General features: G+C 42.6%; 4 protein-coding genes across 4 annotated transcripts; 2 read left to right on the top strand and 2 right to left on the bottom strand.

Moving 5' to 3' along the window:
• Positions 1-1,761: 1,761 nt before the first annotated feature.
• On the top strand, positions 1,762-2,283 carry LOC134196829 (uncharacterized). Its single transcript, XM_062666049.1, has one exon. It carries the CDS (start codon positions 1,762-1,764, stop codon positions 2,281-2,283), a length of 522 nt encoding a protein of 173 aa, XP_062522033.1.
• A 4,980-nt stretch (positions 2,284-7,263) lies between these two features.
• LOC134196371 (uncharacterized) lies at positions 7,264-15,847 on the bottom strand. The gene is made up of 7 exons (XM_062665477.1): positions 15,646-15,847; positions 15,505-15,570; positions 15,306-15,436; positions 13,167-13,269; positions 11,150-11,417; positions 7,931-7,986; positions 7,264-7,863 (listed from the first exon to the last, which is right to left on the bottom strand). Exons 1-7 carry the CDS (start codon positions 15,739-15,741, stop codon positions 7,642-7,644), a joined length of 942 nt encoding a protein of 313 aa, XP_062521461.1. The 5' UTR covers positions 15,742-15,847; the 3' UTR covers positions 7,264-7,641.
• A 4,007-nt stretch (positions 15,848-19,854) lies between these two features.
• Positions 19,855-20,659, top strand: LOC134196828 (TNF receptor-associated factor 3-like). The gene is made up of 2 exons (XM_062666048.1): positions 19,855-19,995; positions 20,243-20,659. Exons 1-2 carry the CDS (start codon positions 19,855-19,857, stop codon positions 20,657-20,659), a joined length of 558 nt encoding a protein of 185 aa, XP_062522032.1.
• A 486-nt stretch (positions 20,660-21,145) lies between these two features.
• LOC134196826 (pinopsin-like) lies at positions 21,146-22,123 on the bottom strand. Its single transcript, XM_062666047.1, has one exon. The coding sequence runs from the start codon at positions 22,121-22,123 to the stop codon at positions 21,146-21,148; it is 978 nt and encodes a 325-aa protein (XP_062522031.1).
• Between the last annotated feature and the right edge of the window lie 735 nt (positions 22,124-22,858).

Here is a 22,858-nt window from a genome sequence, read left to right as displayed (position 1 = left end):
ATCATGAACATTCAAAAGTCTGGCTTGTACAGCATTTTCCCAGGTATCACTTCTTTCATGACACATTGCTAAAATTGTGTCCCTCAATTCAACTGTTTTCACAGGGAAAACATTAGAACTTTTTCTCTTTCTACCCAACGTCGCTGGTGTGCCACAGAAGAAACAGTCTTTTCTGCTGACCTAAGTTGATGCCTTGCAGTGTCTACAGCTGTACCATATATATATATATATATATATATATATATATATATATATATATATATATATATATATATGTCTTTGCTTGCCTAGTTTAACAATTCTGGCTATTTGTTGAGGGTTGCAGTATTTCGACGGCATTCTTGGTGTATACTTGTTGCCCAGCCATAGAGTGGATAGTGTCATTCCTGGAATCACTTGCCTTGTTGATACTTCCACTTCCCTTTTCTCCCAGAGTAGCAGTTGGTGATGTCCCTTCTAAAGGCTGCTTGCAGATGATACAATCTTCAGACACCTCTAACTCGTCCATTGCATTGCCACGTTGACAAATCTAAAATTCCCGGTATAAGGAAACTTTGACGCCGGCTTCTATTCGTGATTTCGGTCATGGTCTGAAAAAGTGAGTAACGGAGAAGCAAAAAGGTAGACTATTTCAGAGAGATAATACTAACCTTGCCAGAGTGGTTTCTACATGAGAAAACGGCGATAATCTCGAAGCGACGGCGTTTTCGATCACGTCCTAGTCTAGTCGCCGACGGAAAAGCCTTGAACAAGTCTCGAGTGAGGTATTTATTTTTCACTATAGTGTTTCTACAATACCCAATGCGATATCTGTGTTTCAGAAGAACTGTAAGTTAGACAAAGAGACAGTTTGGGAGGTCGCGTGATTTGAATGCTACCAGAGATGATACGCTCACTTCACCTCAAAGAATTCACCAAGACTTTTAGTATGTTATAGAGCACACTTTTCTGTGTAGGAAACAGTTGAGAGTTTGTGTTGCAATTTTCTAAGGTCAAACCATATAGTGCCTGTACTATCGTGAACGCGTTTGTCAAATATTAGTTGCTGAATAGTTTCTGCATAAACGAATGCTCAAACTTGTGAGTTATCAAGTCTTTATAGGCACACACTGCAAGCCCTGCGGAAGCAAACGCACGGGTGTAATACGCGCTAGAAGACGTAATTGATTAATTTATAATTCTATTTTAAGGTATAGTATTTTACAGTATTGTGTTTTGAACACAAAGTAATTAAACCAACGCTTTTGATTTAATTTACTTGGTGCGGTGTAATGTAGTTAGTAGATTTGCTGCTAAGCTAAACAAACCATATATGAGTTTAGTGTTTGTATCTTGAACACACAAACTGATCTTTACAACTTTCTTGATTTTCGAGCGTAGGACGAAGACAAACATCTTCTGACCTTCCCATTACGTAGTAGTTAACGCATGGTAGGGAGACGATATCCAGTTTATTGACCGAGGTCTTCAGGGGCTTCCCGAGATAATTAGCCTCGGCTTCCGAGGTCAATAAACTGGATATCGTCGACCCTACCATGCGTTAACCTATTTGTTGCATGTTTAACATCCTACTGTAATTAGAGTTCATAGATTATTCAAGTTGAATTAGAGTGGTTGTGTATTGCAATGACAGCTAGAGTTTTATGTCAAACAACCACATTTTGACAGCTGTGAAGTGTTGTTGACGTGCACGTCAGCCCCATAAGGCCACGTGCTCAAAAGTATTAGTACAGTACAGTATCCACGTGTTTTGCCAGCGTGATGTCGGATCAGAAAGAAGACCGTAATAATGACCAGGACGACGACTTTCAGCCGCCAACAAAGATGAGACCCATTGGTTCCAAAAAGGTTACCACTAGTACTAGCCAGCTTGACAGCAGATTTGCTGAAAAGACGAGTACGGACAAAGTACAGGAGTACAGCAAGGGTACGGTTTGCAAGAACACGACTGCCTGCAACAGTTGGACGATGCGAACATTTGATGCATGGAGAAGCAATCGAAACAAGGATGCTCCACAAGAAGAGCATGTACCCACAGACATTCTCTCAACGAAGGATTCACAACTTTTGCAAGAGCGGCTAATATGCTTCCTACTGGAGGTGAAGAAGACCAACTGTGACAAGTATCCTCCAAAAACTCTCGTACAATTGGTGTGTGGGCTACAACGTGTACTTCGAGCTCAGCACAGAAGCGATTCGTTTAATTTTTTCGACAAGGCAGACCATCGTTTTGAAGGTTTGCGCAATGCTCTTGATAAAGTCTGTCGAGAATTACGTCAATAAGGACTAGGAACGATCCGCAAGGGTTCCAGTGTATTCACTGCTGAAGAAGAAGCCAGTCTATGGAAGAAGGGAGTAATTGGCTTAGACACACCTGTAAACTACTGAGGGCAGTATTCTTTTATAATGGGATAAACTTTGCTCTTCGAGGTGGTGCGGAGCACAGAAGCCTCAAATGGAGTCGGGTGACTAGATGCAGCCAAACTACAGACGGATTGTCAAAAGTCTGTTACATTTATGTTGAGCACGGATCCAAAAATCATAGTGGTGGACTACGTGATTTACGGCATCCAAACAAAAAAGGCACAAGGTAAATTATAGTCAAGCTCCAACTTGTTTCTGTAAGGTAATAGCATTTTGTTGTTTGCGGTTTATCAAATACGCTAATGAAGAAGCTGGTGACCGTTGCCACGTAAAAATTTTGAATCTCTATCTTAGTAAGTTGCCAGCAGGATTTTCTCGAGAAGCCTTCTATTATAAACCTTTGTCGTCTACTCCTTCATTTGGTCCTTGGTATTCAAAGCAAGTAATCGGTCATAACACGTTGGCTACAATGATGAAAGTGATGACAGCTGAAGCTGGTCTTCCAGTTCGAACCAACCACGCTCTTCGAGCTACTAGTGCGACAAGGCTGTTTCAAGCGGGAGTTCCTGAACATGTAATTCAAGGCAGAACCGGCCACAAAACCTTGCAAGCACTGAGACAATATCGAGAGCCATCCGAATTGCAGCAAATGGCAGCGTGCAAAGTTTTGGACAATGGCCATGGACACACCGATTACACTGACGCAAAAGTCAAGGAGTCCTGAGAGACAACGGAACAGGCAGATGAGCTGAAAGTAGTCGAGGTTGAACAGCCTTCTGAAATGGGAAGACAGAATCCGGCGCCATTTGTCATTTCTGACTGCGTCTTTACAAACTGCAGTACTGTGAACATTATTATTGGTAAAGAATAAGCTTGTAATCTAAAATAGGTATGCCCATGTATTGATTGCTAGTTGGTTTGCAGTATACAGATTCTGACCGGTCAATATACGTTTATTGACCGGTCAATAAACGTTTATTGACCGGTAAATATACAACATGTGGTTGGGTTGCTATGGTAGGAGTGTAATATAACGAGAAAAAGAATCCTAGCAACGGCGGAATAAACACCCAAACATGCAACAATTGAAAGTAATGTACTATACTTGCAGTATTATTCCAATGACACACCCAAACCGTATTTCAAAAGAAGCAACAATAATACAAAAGAGTGGACAAGATGGAATGAATTTTTATTAGCTACCAGAAGGAGCTGATGACATTTCCCGCTACTTGAGTAATAGACGAAACTGGGTGTAACCACGAGGTGCCAAATATTTGCAGTTGAGGTTTGTCACTTGCTAAGGCGACGAATAAAACCAAGGAATCACCTATTTCGCTTTTCCTCGAGTGGCGCAGACTGATTTCCAGTCATAGATGAAGACATTATGTATTTGTGTTTTTCAGACGAATTAACTATAACGAGTAGTTGTTAGATCGTTACCATAGTTTCACCTGTCAAAACGTTTGTACATTACTATAGTTAGTCGTAGTTATATTAAAGGAATTTCATTTTGATTGCACTACTATAGTTGTAGGTTGCACGGCATGTAGTAAGTTTTCAAGCCATAACGAAACACAAATCTAGAAATCGTGTTTTGTGTGACTTTGCTGTTTAGAAAAGTAATTCTAGTAATTCGTTAGATTCAGTAGTCAAAACTTTGCCAACGAACTCTGTCTGTCTCTTTTTGTACGTCTGAAAAATAATACTAAACATAAAAATACATCTTCAAATATTGGACTTTGCGTGTCAGTGTTGTTGCATATATTGCAAACCGGAAACACTTGCTAACAATGTGTGACCTGCACGTGTCAATGTTATCATACTGCTGTGATGTCATTAGTTGAGCGTCTTAGTTCCGCGTTACTTTTGAAACTCAAGTGATAGATGATGTGACGGTATGACGTACTATGTTGATATTAAGACTAGACGAGTTCGCGGGCTTGAGTGCATAGTTTGCGTGCAGTAGCTTTGCCTTGTAATAACGTTGGGTTCAGTTCTAAAGAATTAATAAACGTCCCAGGAACGTTACACTGTTAACTACAACGGATGGGTTCTGTGAACACCAGAGAGTGTTTCAGTCACACTAACACTCTCCATACACTCAGGTGTAAAGTTAGACACTCTATGTCAACACCTAGTCGGGTGTTACAGACACACCTCCTGCACCTACATAGTATAATGCACGTGATATCATATGCTACTGCGCCTGCTCAGAAAGTCACTAGCCTTTTGCATGACATGGATGACGCCAAAACCATGGCACCAACGAGTCGGCGGGAGTGCTGGTGAGCTGATAACTTCCTGGTCATACGGGTAATGATAACAAGTGGCATTAACTAATTCCCATCTGCTCTACACTCTACACACTCTATACACTCAAACTACCCTTATCTCCAGGGAGGCTGGACACCTAATTGTGTCAAGTGTGTCTAACTTGGACCACGTGGCCTATAGAGGGAGTCCTTCCGGCAAACGTCGATCAACTTTTTGTCCCAAAATTTAGTTGTAGTGACTGTTTACGGTGACATAGCATAAATGTGTAATGTAGGTATGACATTCCGAAGTGCATGCTTTGAACTATGGATCGAGATATAGATGTAAGGGTACAATAAATAAGATCTGCTTTGAGAACCGTGGAGTGTTCCAAGTTCTGGACAATTTCGAGTTACGGACAGTGGTCGGTCCCAAGCTGAGTTTGTGTGTAATGCGTTATAACTATGTGCTAAACATACGTACAGACATCACACACACACACGCACGCACGCGCGCGCGCACCCCCCTCGTTTTTATTGAATGAGATTTTTCTGCATTTGCTAGACGACGTGCCATCCGTCGTGGCTTACTTTGTTTACAATGTGCGGTTGCGTGTTGAGTTATGAACGGTCGACACCGTTCAACACATGCATTATTCCTGAGCTTGATCCTCACATACAACAAGCACTCAGATCGGTCGAAACGTGTGCCACCCGACTGCGGCTGTTTGACGCCGCCGACAACGCTACGACATGGAAGAACCTGAAACAACGTATACGGTTTCTATCGAATTCGCTTTATAACAATCAAGAACAATTAGGTTTGCAACATCAGATGGAAGAACTCTGTGGCAGATTTGGCAATGTGTTGAGCGAGTCACTATATAGCACACCGCATCTGCGTACTAGATTGCTGGGATTTGGCTAGAACATCAAAGCCGTTTTGTGCATCACGGATGGAATAATATGGTCGACATGCAGGCGGCTGATGAGAACGACTAGTAATGTCCCACACGACGATTTCAGTCCGGAGTTTATGGATGTCACCGAGCAGGTGCGTGCATGGATGTGGCAAGTAATCGCTGAGCCATACAAGGACAGTCCTTTTGAGGTCGTCGAGTTGGTTCACAGGTCGTCTGCATGGCAAGTCGAGCATTTCCTCAGTCACTTTCGATGCGAAGCATTCAATGTGAGTGATGTTTTTGGTTTGTTGAGATTTCGTGGTGTGCAGTCGGTGGCTGTGGAGTTAGCGGACAGTTTTCCTAGCACCGGTTATCGACATGCAGGTCACGTCGACGTGCATGATGAATCCGAATCGAGTGGTGAGGAAAAGAAGATGGACATCAGTGAAAAAGAGTTCGCCAGAGAGAATGCAGTTGTTGTCTCTAATGATGGCAGGGATGTTGATCAGAACGAAGAATCACCTGTAAATCGGTTGGATGGTATGCAACCCTGCCAAGTAGAATCTGAAACTCGACATCATATGGACAACATCACAGTTAATCTGGTTGATTCTGTTGGTAGTTCGAAGAAAAAGGAATATGAAACACATTCCAGCGGCAATCCATCAAGAGTAGAGAGAGAGAGAGAGAGAGAGAGAGAGAGAGAGAGAGAGAGAGAGAGAGAGAGCAGAACGATTGCGTGGCCATTGTTCGGCCTAGAATTCCCTGTGAAGGACTAGTAGCTGGTCTATCAATGGAAGAGTGGAAGAGCGAAGATGCGTTTGCTGACTCTAATCAAGAGTCGATCTACAAGGTCACAGAACGACTTGCAACTGCAATTCGTGATCAGAAGAAAACCGTCGTGAGTCTACAGAACGAGATCACGACAATGAAAAATCTAGTACTGTCGTACACACAATGGATGATCAGCATGGGGACAAGCAGCGAAAACTCGTTGTGGCCAAAATGTGGATTCAGAAAATGCATGGAGGATTGGAATGCAGCTCTGGACGAGGCTGTTTGTAAGGCACAACCAAAGACGATCAGCGATGTTGTCGATTTTGAGGTTTTGAAGAATTTACTTATAGACGAGTGATCGAGGGTCACTCGTCTGGAGGAATCCAGTGTGTTGAGATGGGTGTCGTCGGTCACTCGGCTGATTAACGAGGTCGATGTTTATGCTGTTTTGTCTGACATGTACTTGTAATCTGTAGTAACTTGTGTGACTGCCACACGAACGCGACGTACCTCCTGATGGCCAAGGTATACCATACAAGGCATTGTTGAGTGGATGGTTGATATCTCTGCACATTCACTGTTGTGATCTTCTCGGCCAATGGCAAAGATACGCCTGTTGTGCAGATTTTAGTGTTTCATATAGCTGCACACAAGCAGGTTTGTTTCTATTCTTTAAATGCTTTACTAATTAATGTGTGTAGACTATGAGCTACTGTGTGTGCGATTTTGACTGAATAGATTTTAATCAGCCAAACATGGAGTTGTGGACTAGAGAGTGGACGTGTATGCAAGTAAAACACACACACACACACACACACACACACACACACACACACACACACACACACACACACACACACGCACGCACGCACGCACGCACACATGCACACACACGAAGGATCCACGGCTGCAATAACAAACACATCGATTGATTTGATTTGTATTTACATCAGTTTCTTTCTATTGTCTCCATTTTGTCCTAGCACGACTGTTTCTTCTTTCCCCATTCCCATACAATAAACACACCACATTCAAAGCACTCGTGTTTTAGACTGCCAGAAGTCAGGTGATGCGTATACTACTAACTAAGGTGTACAGTGACTCAACCAATCAGAGCAAAATTCCTGGGCCCAGACAACGAACGGACGTCCTAACTGTTACTGTACAAAAAAGGTTTCTAGACTAGAGGTCAGTACACCATGCAATATTGCCTTATATGCCATTGTGAACAATCATAAGCCTGCAGACAACTACACACGTCTGTTAGTTTGCAGCAAGCACTAGCAGACTTACTACGAGTCGATTGACAAGCACATGCAAACACTGTTGCAGTACAAGGACACTCAACCTACCATAAGGAAAGAGTTGACAGCGGCCGAACATTTGGTGTTTGCTCTGCCACACGCATCCCAAGCGCTCGTGCTGTGGCGCACCGATATGTAACCTCCGTAAGTGCCACTCGACTTATACTCACAGAATACTTTGTTGGTGCCGCCCCAATCTCGAGTCGACACGCCAAAATCAGACTTAGGACTATACCACACAGTCCAAGTATCCACACCCTTCTGCATACACAACACCATTGGCTAGAGTTTAGTTTCACTATGCTGCAGGATTGACTCAATCAAGTACCTGGTTTTGACTGTTTCCATTCGGCAAGTACCGACTGCAGCGTTGATTCATAGCACCTAGCAGACGTAACATAAGCATTCAACTGTTTGAAATCACTTGCTTTAAAGAGTACGTCATCCATAATTGTCTCACCGGTGTAAGGTCGGGAGGGGGGAGCTGGGGGAGGCTATAATCCCAAACATTGTGGGCGTGTCACTCCACTTAAGCAGAATTATGCTAAACAGTCCGCTTAATCCTAGAGTAGTACGTTAACAACGACGTTGACTATCTCTTTGATAATGTACACATTGATCATCAATTCAGTATGTTAAAACCAGTATAGTAGTAAACCAGCACAGAATCAATGAATAGAGAAGTACATTACAGTGCTAAACCCTCAGCTGGTTTATGTAATCACATATTGTGTCACGTGATAATGTTTTGCATACTGAGGTTTAGCCAACCCACTTGTCTCGGCTTTCCAATGCATTCGTTTAGCTAAACAAAGGTGCAATCCAGACTTGCGTACTTACAGGTCAGTCGCTTTGTCCAACAAACAGACGCGCTGTCATGGACAATGCACGTTCCCCTTCGCAAATTCCCGCCGTGGAGTACCAAATTTCTGTTGAAGACAACACTATAGTGATTTTGCAACAACACCGCGGCCGCTCAGCCACGCACACCAAACATTACACGTACCAGCACCTTCGCTCTCTAGATGCCTGGTTGTTGTTGAAAAAGCATACACGTGCAAATGTAGACTAGGCGTTGTTTCTATGTGCTAAACTCTTATGTAAAGCAAAGGACTAAACACCACGTACAGGATGGACGCCCGATGGCCGAATTCTCGTTAGCAGCTGTCAAACAAAAAGAGGTGTAGCCTTATGATGACAGCACGTTTGTCTATTGGTCGGTAATGACACCACTTCTCGTCTATTGGTCGGAATAGCTTTATTTGCATCTGCGCTAATCGAGTATAAATACGGTTGTACGTCAGACGACTACTATACCCTTAGCCCGGATATCCGGGCCTTGGGTAACCAGTACAGTGTAAACCAGTACAGTGTCAAAAAAAGTTGTGGTGAATTAAAGTGTGCATGCCCATCATGTGTAAAACAGTGATACACTTTCCGGCAATTGCAGAGTCAAAGAAGACCATATCAAAAAGCAGAAGTTTATCCACCAACTTTTCAAGTAGTTTATGTAAGGTCGACAACCCCATTGACCAGAAAATGGAATCTCCACTACCTACCGATTCCCATGCACTCTATATACTTTCTCCACTCTGTGCTCAATTATTCTAACTAACTAGACCTATTGCTTGTTAGCTTTACGAATACTGAAACTGAATTAGTATGACAGATTCTATTGCATGCCATTTTGTGGATCACAGCAAGCCTTGAAAATTTTCATGGTACGAACTGTTTCCACTCCTTTACTATTATGCACACTGACGGCACTCAGTCCCCAGTCTATTGGTAACCGGAGATCGATACTATTTACTTACATGTTTAGACTGTGAGAGAGGATCGTCTCACTGGCTTGATGTTTGTGAAGTAAAAAGCAAAAAGGTGTGGCTTTGCAGTCTGATTGATTAGCCCCAAACTTGATGACCCCGCTCCTCCAGTGATTGTCTTCATTTTCATGAGCATACAAAGCGTACGCTTTTCTCCAGCCTCTCCCTCCCTTCTGTAAACATACGGAGAAACTTAGCTCAATATAATTTGGCAATAAAAGTAAATATCTTGTCTCTTGCTTCTAGGTCTCGGTTCTCTATGGCTAGCGCTCACCGTTTGCAGTTCAGGCTGACTGCACATCGAGATATGTGATAAAGGCAGCTATCGTTGGTGCAGTTTGCTACACATGTCCAATTACGCATTGAAACGTCTGACTGCATGTCGTTGCTTGCAATTGGACACATCGCCTCTTTGTTTTACGAGACCCTGAATTATAGGAGCCCCATCTCGCCAGCACGTACACTGCTGTGTTTGCTTCCTGCAAGCTCGGTCTGCCGTCTCTAATTCTGTTTGTGACACAGACTTTCAGTAAATTTAGTACATGCACTGTTGCACTCTGTGTTCCGCCATTCACAAACACGAAAACGTTCACACAGTCTTGCTATGGGTTGCTGCATTCCACTTTCAAATTTTTAATTTTTAGTTAAAAAATTGGTCCAAAAATTGAAATGCAGGATGTACGTTTTAATATTTAACTAAACTAAAAGATTGAAGAGTGGAATGGCCAGAAGGTGCACTGAGCTTGTGTACACCATTTCAACTGCATTGTGCATGTAAATAATTGTAAAGCGTATGCCAGCTTCAAACCCCTCCCTCCCAGCCAGTGACGTAGCCAGCCATCAAGTTAATATTAACTGCGGGAAAATTCAAGAATGTGGGCGTGGTGCTATTTACTTCACTTTAACAGAAAAGCCAAGTTAAACATAAAACGCAAAAGTTTGTGCTACACACCAAATTTATTGGACGAGCCTTGGTGAGACCATTCCTATGTGTACTGTACTGTGTTGAGATGTGTGTGATGGTACGTAAGTGCGACCAACCGTCCAGAAATAACGTTGATTTTGAGACAATCACAGACTTGATGGTTTGTGATGTCACAATGCAGATGTAAGCGTAATAGCTGTACAGCTCTCCAGGTTGCTGCACGCCAGTCCCACGGAACAAATTTGCAAACAGGCTCGAGCTTCTAGAGATGGCTTGATGACTGCAGCCAAAAATGCAACTATCAATGCAACAATCAATCTAAACAAGCTGGAACTCCAAACTACAAAGAAATTTACGTAAACGCTATACCTTTAGACGTGCATGTTCTTTGCTATGACAAATCACTGTGATAGAGTCTGCCTGCATGTTCTCACTGAGGCTCCCCAACAATACTTTGCTTTTTAGTTAGTATCAACTATCAACAAAAACTATGACTGCTCTGTTACCTCATAAGAGACCGTAGAATTGATGCCTGAGCTAACGGAGGTTTTTTGGACGGAGGATTAGCCGTCACAAAAGGAACTAATCATATAACACACGTTAGCTACCACACGCAATGCGCCACTCCCATTTTTAACCTGAGGCACTCATTGCCTGTATTGTATAGCTACGCCTCTGCCAGCGTACAGTTTGTACGCTCGCAAAAGCAAAGACAATTATGGATGACCCCTAATGTTTCAGATTGTGCATTACACAAGAGATGTAGGCTCTATCATGTGATTCATGTGATGAATTGTACCTGTTGTTGTATAGTTTTGACCACATTGCAGTTCAAAATACATTGAATAGTTGGCGTTTTCGGTTGTGATCCACCGGATGTGGGATGTGTAGAGTTTGGCGATAACAGAATCAGAGAGTTTGGCTGATTTAGGTTGGATGATGCCGGGAAAGATCACTTTGTCGGTTGGATCAAAATTCAGTTCATTTGTCACAAAGTATGTAGTGTCTGAGAAGCGAGCGACAAGTGTGTATCCAAATCCATCATCACTCGTCATGTCACAATACACCTAGTAATACATAAACTTTCTTAAACCTAAAACATACATACATACATACATTTTTTTGTTTGTACATACGTACATACAAGAGCTCCTAAGGCCCAGGTTCGATACTGCAATGACTACACTTGCTATACTCTAAACTTTCAAGAGTCACTCTATCATGTCACTAGGTACGTCATACTTGCTGTACTTCATACTCCATACTTCATACTTGCTGGACAGAACTGACACTCCGGAGAGAGAGGCAATTGTATGTTAGTTCCTTGCCCAAGGGAATTTATATATGTGGCCCTCCCGCACTCAAACTCTGACCCAAAGGTCCCGGATGTTGCCAATCTCCAACTGCACACTCTAACCAATTGAGCCACACACATACATACATACATACACACATACATGTAGTACGTGACTACAATTTCTTCGTCGCCTGTGGCCACAAGACTAGCAGAGCAATACAAACAGTTGCCGTGACCATGAACAGACAAGGCAACAAAACTACAAGGAGCATCGGGAGGGTAGAGTTCCATCCTGACGTTATCAACAACGTAGTGAGAAAGGTCAAGCTGTGATAAACTGAAAGCTGCCATTTCATTTAAGTAGTAAACACCACAGAAACTGACAACGGCACGCTAAATTGTTTAGTTTAGGTATTCATTGAAGCAATTATTGCAGACAGTACTGCACTGCTGTAATGGGACTCTATAATAGTAACTTGCAAAAACATGGGTATCAGGCTTGTCCGGACAATGTGTCCGCACAATCTTCTTTTAGGCCAGACAAATACTGATATATCTTCTTTTAGGCCAGACAAATACTGATATATCTTCTTTTAGGCTAGACAAATACTGATATATCTTCTTTTACGCCAGACAAATACTGATATTGGCCGGACATTGTCCCATGTCCGGCTGTTATCCTGGACACTGGTCCAGTGCGGGATATAACTGTTACAATAACAGTCGGTCATCGGACATTTGTCCGACCAAATCATGGTCATGTCCGACTGTACTTACCAAACGTTTGCGGCATCTGTTTAGCCAGCAAGAGTGGCCATTTCAATGTCTGTTAATGCAGATGTGTGTGTGTGTGTGTGTGTGTGTGTGTGTGTGTGTGTGTGTGTGTGTGTGTGTGTGTGTGTGTGTGTGTTGGTCTGCTTACTGTTATAGTTTGCTTAGATCTAATCACAGCAGTAAGACTTATCTGTTGTTAAATTTATAGTAACTTTAGTTCATTCAATAAGCAAGAGTACAAACATGTATAAACATTATGTGCCTTGTTACACACATAATGTTTACTGTCACTTGTATAACTATGCATGGATACTTTATATTCATACATAGTACTTAGATTTACTGATACAGTGAAAGTCTAATTAATAACATGCCTCTGCTGTAAGCCAAATTTGGATGTCTAATAGCTTTTCCCAGATGTCTGGTTACACGAGTTGTTATATCCTGCACTGCATACATACATAAATATATCCACATACATACACATACATACATACATACATACATACATATATATATATATATATATATATATATATATATATATATATATATATATATATATAGATACATACATACATACATACATACATACATACATACATACATACATACACATACATATGTATACACATACATACACATACATACAAACATTTTTCTGTTTTTATTGAAGAGTCCTTAGGACTCAGTATAATACAGTATGTAGCAGTTAGTTTAGTTTCATTACAGATTGTCAGTTTACCTTGAAGGGTGACGAATCATGAGATGGATCAATCCAGTAGATACCATCAACAGAGTGGGGGCATCGGAGAACAATCTCTCTGCAAGAACTTGCCGCGTATTCTCTATCAATACACAAAGCGGCAATTACAAGTTTAAGTCATACTTGCAACGTGGTTTAGCATGAAATTATTACAGTGATTAAGTCACAGATAAAATTATTTACTACACAAAAAAGTCACCAAACGCTTTAGTCGCATAGAAAGCATGAAACACAGATGGTTATAAAGGTTACTTTAAATCAAGTAAACTTCAAAGTCGCTTTAGTATGTAACGTCATTTGAGCCTCAATCTCTTCCTTTGTTTTCTCACATATTACAGTATATGTACAGCAGACTCATGATTAGCCTCCTCGTTCAGGTCTGGCAGAAAACTCATTGTAGGAGCCTTGAGCTGTGGTTTTCTGCTCTTTAGCCATGCAATCAGTAACATGGTCCATAGAATTTCGTTCATGTGAATTTGTTCAGCATACCTACAAGTGACCCACGAGTGGGAGTAGTGCTCGCATTGCTGTCATTCTTACTATAGACGTACATACTGCCTTCTGGCATGTTTTGAAATTAAATCATTTACAAACTAGATTTTTCAATTTTTTTGCTTTCAAAATTTACTTGGTTCAGAGCAATCAAAAATTAACATACACAGTTAAATGTTGACACTCCAGCATACATGCAGTTCCATCTCTAAAATACACAGTAACAACACGAACCAGCAAGTTATAGTGATACTAAACATGCACATTTTGTGACACAAATGAAGTGCATATGAACACAGCTTTAACCCTTTCTGGTCACCCGCCTTAAGTTAAGCAAGAAAGTGTACAAAACTTAACTCTGCACGACATCACGTGGTTGGTTATGTGTGACTGCACCGGCTGACCAAGATTCAAGTCGCAACACAAATGAACCGGTTTGGTGCCAAGACGTACAGTACAGCATGCAGTTCATTGCCAGGTTTGCTGATATGTTTAAAAGCAACCAGCCAAATGAGATTCGCAACTGCCAGTTGATATAAACGGCACTCACCAGCATTAGCTTGACCAAATCAACAATTTATGAGTGGACTGTAAGCAAATATAACCACAAAACACCATGCAACTATAATTTTTAAAAAATTAAAAATTAAAAATTAAAAAAGCAATTTAAAAATTAAAAAACCTTGAATGACTTCTTCAAGGACATAAACATGATCTCTAAGTGCTTGTCGAAAATCAAACAAAAGTATTCCTCTTATGCTTTCGTGACCACTTGACTTGTCCACCAAGAACATGATGACAAAATACCCTTAGAGACGTTGCTTGTGCAAAAAGAAAATTGCGCAAGAATGTCAACATTTGTGAAAATTATAAGTCTAGATATAGTATTAACTTAACATGCAAAATGTAATTTAATCATGCAGTACTGTGACCAAATAACTTTGGTCACAATTAGAGTTGTGGGTTGGTGTTATTATAAACAGGTAAACAAACAACATCAACAGTACTGCATGAAATCTTTCAATCCTTCTACCAACCCCACACTACACAAGACACCACTCGGAGAGCGAACACCTCCTCAGTTCAGTTGCAGGAGCCGACCCCTCGAGAGGGGGCCCGAACTGGAATAAATCCTCAATTCCCGAAACGACTTGATTCATTTCTCTATCAAATTTCTATCGTCCTGTCCAGTTTCATCAAATTCCGTCCACGCCTTCATTAGTGATCCAACTGACAGACAACAAACCAAACACAACATCCTTAGCGGAGGCGAAAATCGCCAGGTATGCAGACACCCTGTACTAAAACTGACTATTGGACATCCATTATGTGTCTACCTCTATGACATTGGAGCGACTAATCGACCCGAATGAGATTGAGTAAGAACCAGCAAATTACCAATCCGAGAATTACTCAATCTCGCGTAGCCAGACCCTCTCGCAACAGTACGCGGGAGAGGGTCTAGCTACGGTCCCTTTCTGTCTAGAGCGCCACAACTTTCAGTCTGGCTCTTAAGCCTCAGTTAACCCATCACCATGGAAATGGCAACTTTGACTTTCGTTCACTGCGTTCTGCCTAACTTACTTAGTTAATTAATTAATTAGTTACCATGTCTAGTATCAGTACCTCCTACTGCCCAGACTGCAGCTTCCGCCAGAAGCAGCAAGTGCATGGATGTGATCCTCAACCCACGCCAAGCTTTTCCATCTTAGCTCAGAACAAACTTCGACAATTTTCTTTGCTCCATTGTATCGAATCTAGCAAGACAAAACAATATTCAATGTCTCAGTCTTCCAATCAGCAGGTCAACTAGAAATGCACTCACAGCTCCTTCTATTTTCTTCTCACAGCTGTCAGCAGAAGTTGTTGCAACTCGGTAAATTTTTGCTGGCTGCAAACAAAATGTGTAGTTAGCTAGATGCTTTGAATCTAGCCTGTAGGATTGCGACAAAGCATGAATGTTTACTTGACTTTGATTCGGCAGCTGTAATATATCGTGTACGTAAGCCGACTTTGCGTGGAGACAGAAGAGAGCAGTGATGAGAATCAGTATCGACTGCATTACGTGTACGGCTTGCTGAAGGTAGATTATTCTGATATGAACTAGAGAGTCAATCGGTGGTCTACTATTTAGGTATGAATTGCTGACGTCGCTGACTGGTTCTGTACAGTAAACTGTTACGCCCAAAAGATGAGAAGTACGGAAGTTCAACAAGTGACCATCTATACAGATGTAGGTGACAAATACGTCATCTATTGTTCTTGTAAACCACAGAAGGTCACAGTTTAGAGGTCAGCCAGGCCACTACACAGCTTGACGCGTACAGTAGTAAAACAGTTATAGCCCTGGGAACGGTATGCAGGGGCATTCATAGTCTCTTGCACAGCCCCTCTTAACGCGCGCGTGAGGAGCGGAGAGGGGGCGGTGCCTGCACGTGAAAAGAGGGTCTGTTCAAATCCGGCACACAATTGGCAACGGAAAAGAAGTGACTAACGCCTGATGTCGTCTCTTTAGCACACATAGTAAGCGCCTGCCTAGGGTGATGGCTAGCCTCGTCCCCAGACTCTCTCGAGCTAGTCTTGTCCGGTGCCTGTATGACAAATCCAGGCGCGAGAGAGTCTGGGATCATCCCGCCGACTTCCTGCCATATCTCCTTATTAACTGCTCATTAAGTGTCACCCACAACGTCACCAAGTGTTCCGTAACTTCAAAATCAAATTAGCGTGAGAACTAATCCATTAAACGTACCATGTACATGGGATGCCATGACCATTGTTTGGTGTTTGTGGCATATCCAGCACTTGCCGACAACTGAAGCATGTTGAAAAGGTATCAGTCTATGGACTGTTGGTGACGGGTGTCGCGTTTACGCTTGTAGTCGGAGATCTACGGAGTGATGACCTTCTACGTAGTTCACACGCGCATCTATACGGCGTGCCATCGCTGCCAAAACATTTGCGCGGACATTTGCATTTGCATTTGACATTCGCGTTTGCTTTCGCGTTTGCTTTCGCTTTTGCTTTCGCGTTTGCTTTTGCTCGCAGAGTAGACTCTGTAGCAAAAAGCGCGCAATAATAGGGAAGGGGTTAATCTTGACATGAAACTACCGTCTACCCTTCGAGAAGTTTTCAAGCATGAAAACAAATACATCTTTTTCGCGAAAGAATAGCCCTGGAAGCTTCAAGTTGACACTCGAGACCGTAGTTTTATGTTAAGATTAACCCCTTCCCTTGTCATTGCGCGCTTTTTGCTACAAAGTCTAGTCTGCACGCAAACGCTAACTAGTGGCCGGATATAGGAGATGCGCGTGTGAACTACGTAGAAGATCATCACTCCGCCAATTGTAGATCTCAGACTGCAAGCCTACACGACACCCGTCACCAACACTCCATAAACTTACCTTTTCAACATGCTTCAGTTGTCTGCAAGTGCTAGATGCCACATACACCAAAACAATGGTAGTAGCATCCTGTGTGGTACGTATATTGGATTAGTTCTTACTCTAATTTGATTTTGAAGTTACGGAACACTTGATGACGTTGGGTGACACTCAGTAAGCAGTTAGTAAGGAGATATGGTAGGAAGTTGGCGGGATGATCTCAGACTCTCTCTCGCCTGGAATTTTCATACGGGCACCGGACAAGACTAGCGCGAGAGAGTCTGGGGACGAGGTTAGGTCATGGCTAGCTATCATGTCACTCTACACGCTGTGAAGCTGAGACGTCATACGTTTGCATGAGCATTGTTCCGTAGAGTGTACCCAGCAGATCGTGTGTGTTCACTACAAGGGGACAGAGACTGAGGAGATCGAAAAGTAACAGCCATTTCCTCCTGCAAGGTACAGACGCGTATCGTGGATCATAAAATGGGGGGAAGTAAATTTGCGAGCAGTAAGGTACGTTATATCTTAAACCGTGTACTAGCAACAACTTCCTTGAAGAGACTATTGAAAATTGCTTTACAAGAGACTGTACTTGACTTCCCAGCCTACAAGTTCTCTTTCTATGTACGTACTGCCAACCTTTCTTCAATCATGTTGCCTCGCAACCAAGTTTTTAATCTTCTTAGACTAGAGAAAGATTGCTCTAAAGATGCCGATGAGACAGAAATGACAAGGTACGTTTTCAGTAGTTTGTAGACCTCACCGTCTGCATTTTGATAATAGAGATTTTGGAATATGTTGCACAAATTTATTATCCCGGTGGCAGCTGATTCCATTCCTCTTCCATGTCATTTGATACTTCTAATGTATTTTGAAATTGAGGCCGTTCCTCTATTTGTCTTTGTGTTCCTGACTAAAAAGTTTTATAAGTTTTAGTTGAGCTTTGAGTCGCGCATGGTCAAAGTCTTCCCCGTATGCATTGCAAACAGTTCTCAACGAATCCGCATTAGCAGTAGTGTGTGTTAGAGTTTATATAAACAGTGAGAAAACTACCTTCAGCATAAACATACGACATTATATTACTGACTATAACCTCACACATGTTGATAAAGCAGCTTGTGTTAATAATTAACGTTTTCTTTTTTTATGCAAGCGGTACACTACTCTCCATAATACCAGCTAACACTGCAACAAAAGAATTCGGTCGTGACTCACGTGACCGCTGTGGCGCGTGCTCTGTTGCGCGTGTGACACGTGCTCTGCTGATCATGTGAATATTTCCATTGATTCTAATCTGATTGCGTGTTAGATAGAAAAGCGTAGAGCTAGCTGCAAGTTTTTCTCTTCTGTAAATTTACTGTAATTGCTAAGTCGACCAAACTCAGTACTAAATTAGGATGAATGAGAAACTCGTGGAAATTCGTGGGAAGCTAGTAATCTGAATTCTAATAGGTCTTCACATTTTTATAAATTGACACGCCTATGAGAACTGGGGGCCACGACCCCCTCTGGCCCCTATTACGTTACGACTTGGGTAAGATCCTGAGATTCAGATGGAAAGCTAGCGCGGAATGCGTCAAATAGTCAAGGTGATGTACGTTGTATTGGTGCAGATTCTTGGTACATCGTGTAAGTTTCACCATTCATAAACTGCGAAACCTCCTGGCTCTAGTGAGTCTGGTCGTCTAGTCTAGAGGGTCACCTCATCGTCATCACGTAACTATTAGCCTGTGAGTCATAACTGCGCTAGCCGTTAAAACTCCTGGGTCTACGGTCTACGAACCGATAAAGTAGGGTCAACTCTACCACCAATGCATCTACAATGTACGTTGTCTTGACCATTTCAATGCGCTTACGGCATTCGCATTCTGCGCTAGCTTGCCATCTGAATCTCAGGCTCTTATCCTTGTATGAGGAAATGCCCCTGTTACTTTTCGATCTCCTCAGTCTCTGTCTTCTTCTAGTGAACTACATGAGGTACACTCTACGGAACAATGCGCATGCAAACGTATGACAATTTCACAGTGTGTCGAGTGACATAGTAGCTAGCCATCACAAGAGGCAGGCGCGTGCTACGCGAGCTAAAAAGACGACGTCAGGCGTTAGTCACTCCTTTTCCGTTCCCAATTATCTACCGGATTTGAACAGACCCGCGTGCGGGCATCGTCCCCTCTCCGCTTCTCGTGCGCGCGCTAAGAGGGGCTGCGAAAGAGCAATACGAGGGCATTACGACGACGTCATGTCGATCGTGCTGACAAATGGAGAAAGCAGTAAAGAAGATGTGGAGATTTACTATAAAAATTTTTGAACATGCGATCTGCGCGCCATACTAGAGCAAGTTCACGCTACAGATCGGTTGCAACCTAGAGCTTGACTATGTGTATGAACTGCGAATCACGTGAAAGGCGTGGAGCTTGACTTGCTAACATATGAAGCTGCGCTTAATTAATCAACTAAAAATTGATTGCTACATAAACCCTAGGTATTGCCGTGTGTTGAAACGCAACGTGTACGTACGCCAGATCTTACAAACAGATGTCGGATCGAGGGGAATCTCTATTGTGTAGGGGATTCCCCTACCACCCACACTTTGCTTAGTAGTACAGTAGTTTTCCGTAAACCCCGTGCGTGTAACAGCATTTCCCTTAATTTTCAGCTACTGCATAATATAAACTTGTCTACAAACGCACTGCGAGATCATTCATCCTACCGTTTTCGTGCGAAAATTATAGCATCAAACCGATCACATGACATGTTGCGTGTCCAACCATGTCGCACGTTTCAGTGATGCAATGGAAGTCAGTCGCTCTGCCGTCGTCGAACTAAAGCGCAGAGTCGAAATGAACATGAAAGATCACGCCGTCGCGACTCAGACTAGTCGACGGCTCCAAATCGAACTGGCTAGCAAACTGCCTTTCATCGAGAACAAGATGGTCGAGTTGGAGGCTCAGCAGAGACTGATGCAACACAAGACGATATAAGCATGCTACCAGTCCGTCGACAACGTGCAGAAAGAATGCCAAGAAAAGGTCAAAGGCATGGAGCAACACCTAAGACTCCTGACGGAAAAAACTTTCAGACTTTGAAGATACTGTGTGGAAGCAAAGCATGCGAATTCAACAGTTGGAGGGAATGCTGTCTCACTGTCAAACTCTTTGATCGAGTCGCTTCATCGATCAGGTCGAGGCTCAAGAACGAGAGACGGCCACACACAACGCCAGACTATTGGAGCACGGACTGAGATTGGATCTGCTCGATTGCAAAACCACCAACGACGTGCTGCTGTGGAAGATCACCGACGTGAAACGACGGAGGAGAGACGCCGTGACGGGCAAGACGCCGTCGATTTACTCCCAGCCGTTCTACACGTCTCCGAACGGATATAAATTGTGTGTTCGAATGTACCGTAATGGTGACGGAATTGGACGCACCACGTATCTCTCACTTTTTGTTGTTGTAATGAGAGGAGAGTACAACATCTTGCTTGAGTGGCCGCTCCACCATCAGATCACTTTCATTCTTGTTGATCAAACAGCAGGAGACAAATATGCGACGCGTTTCAACCAGACCCGACGTCGTCGTCCTTTTGGAGACTGACATGCGTGTGAGATGAATGTCGCCAGTGTGTGTCATTTGTTTTGTCCACTGACGACACTCGAAACTGGAGTCTACATTAGACAAAGCCATGTTTGTCAAGATTGTCGTTGACTGTTCAAATGTGATTCGACCAGAGGCAAGATAAGTTCAAGCGTTTTACAGACTATAAGACAGTTACATAATTGGTGTTTATTTCGTGTTGTTAATTTAAAATAGAAAACTTTGATTAAAATTAAAACAAAATTGAAGCTAACACTGTCTAAATGGAAATATGAAATGTGATGTGTTGTTGCTTTCATTCAAAGATATCTAAGCACTCAGAGCAAAAAATTAGTATGTGTCGATCAAAAGTGTAGTTTACACAGTACTTTTTATGCAGTTGCCACGTTTACGCTTTATTGTCTATACGCCTAGTTGCACAATACAAAGAAAACAAGCATAATAATATAAAACAGTAAAAGCAAGTTCACACGTTATTTATTCCTGTCAATATACTGCTGCTGTTGCAGTGCGCTCCTCCCTCCTGCGACAACACAGAACAGCAGTCGCGTGCTGAAAAGTCTTGATCCAAAATATGTATAGCAAAGAGTTAGCATTAAAATTCACCAAGAAGAGTACTGTAGTGATATCCATTGCAACATTTGGTATTTTCTTTTGTAGTCCAATATCACGACTGACAGTATCATAGGAAGTGGTCACTACATATGGCGCTAAGAGAAATGTGTTGGTCACGACGATCAGAACGATGTAGAGGAATGACCTAGACTGAATGATCGTCTTTAGATGAGCTGCTAAGTCTCGCTGCCGTTCTTGCTCGGTAGATGGAAGAGACGGATGAGAGAAACCTGACAGTACAACAATCTTATTTGAAGAAGTCGGGTGTTTTATCTGCCGCTTGATGGCGATGCGAGCAATACAGGAAAAGAGTATCAAGACGAGAATCGAAGGAACAACGTAGTTGACAAAATAGAAAAATGGAAGGAAAGTGGCACTTGCCAAATCCTTTTTCATTCCATTCGATCCGGTAGTACATCGATACATGTTTTTCATCTTCCTGATATCGTAAGAGCTCCATCCTATAATAGGAGGTAAGGATGTAAGAAGCGATACGATCCAACTCGTCAAGGTGAGTGTCCAAAAGCGTTTTTTCTTGAATTTATGGTCGAATACGTTTGCAACGATGTCATAGCGACTATAGGCAACTATGACGATGGCCCAGCAGGACCAAGACAACTGAACGTTGTTTGCATATCTGAAGAACTCGCAGTACACTCGTTCGCCAATTGAAGGATGGTCGTACTTTGTAAAAGAGAAGGGAATGGCAAGGAAGGTCAAGACGGCTCGTAAGACATCCGACGCAAGCAAATTGATAATAGGATAATTGATTACTGTACGAGCACTGGGCAGTCGATAAAGCACGTTGAGAACGAGTCCACAGAACACGAACTGAATAACCGATGGCATTCTGACAAGCAAGGACCCTACGAATAACGAGTTGACGGTTGACTTGTTTACTAGTGACGTGTTATTGATCAAGACCGAAGATCCGTTCTCCATATGAAACATTTCAAAGACCGTTTGTTAAATTCATAAACAAATGTTGTTCGACACTTGAGTACTAAATAACCGGAGAACTGTCAATAGCACATGTACACTCATATGTGACGTCATAGACAGTGTCGATTACGCACCTCACACCTAAACTCTAACCATCTATAGCTAATCAATTACTTTAAAGGAGTTTTCTGCGTATTTCGTAGATACCACTCACAAAAACAATGTCATCGTTAGTCCAACAAACGGCAATGGACGAATCTACTGCAATGCTGCCATGACAGGTGTGACGATTGAGAGGGACGGCAACAGTGTAAGGCTGGATTTACAATATGCAAACGCTTGAGCGTCGCGTTGCGTGCGTCGCGTCGCGTCACGTCGCGTAGTACAAATTCAAATTGCAAATGGTCGACGCAGCACGACGTTCGACGGACGCGACCCGTCGAAATAGAACCAAGTTCTATTTGAGCGTCGAACGGGGAGCTGTTCACGTCGCGTCGGAAGTAGCACCTTGATCTCGACCAATCACAGCCAACTATAAATGCACGTGTGGCTTTCGTGAGCAATAATTATTGATTTCGGCGCTGTACTCGACGTTGAGCGGTCTATAGATTGTGTATGGAGCTGTCCTTGCTTGTGGATGAT

The sequence above is a fragment of the Corticium candelabrum genome, chromosome 21 (assembly GCF_963422355.1).
Source record: "Corticium candelabrum chromosome 21, ooCorCand1.1, whole genome shotgun sequence".
Lineage (NCBI taxonomy): Eukaryota > Metazoa > Porifera > Homoscleromorpha > Homosclerophorida > Plakinidae > Corticium > Corticium candelabrum.
This window is presented reverse-complemented; position numbering and strand designations above follow the sequence as displayed.

Excerpts from the sequence above, each read along its gene's own strand:
- LOC134196829 (XM_062666049.1), top strand. The coding sequence starts at position 1,762 with ATGTCGGATCAGAAAGAAGACCGTAATAATGACCAGGACGACGACTTT.
- LOC134196371 (XM_062665477.1), bottom strand. The coding sequence starts at position 15,741 with ATGCAGTCGATACTGATTCTCATCACTGCTCTCTTCTGTCTCCACGCA. Across the intron at positions 15,437-15,504 it reads AGAAGAAAATAGAAGGAGCT|ATTCGATACAATGGAGCAAA; the intron begins GTGAGTGCATTT and ends TTGTCTTGCTAG. Across the intron at positions 7,987-11,149 it reads TCAAAACTATACAACAACAG|GTGCTATGAATCAACGCTGC; the intron begins GTACAATTCATC and ends TACGTCTGCTAG.
- LOC134196828 (XM_062666048.1), top strand. The coding sequence starts at position 19,855 with ATGGAAGTCAGTCGCTCTGCCGTCGTCGAACTAAAGCGCAGAGTCGAA. Across the intron at positions 19,996-20,242 it reads CTTTCATCGAGAACAAGATG|GTCGAGGCTCAAGAACGAGA; the intron begins GTCGAGTTGGAG and ends TTCATCGATCAG.
- LOC134196826 (XM_062666047.1), bottom strand. The coding sequence starts at position 22,123 with ATGCCATCGGTTATTCAGTTCGTGTTCTGTGGACTCGTTCTCAACGTG.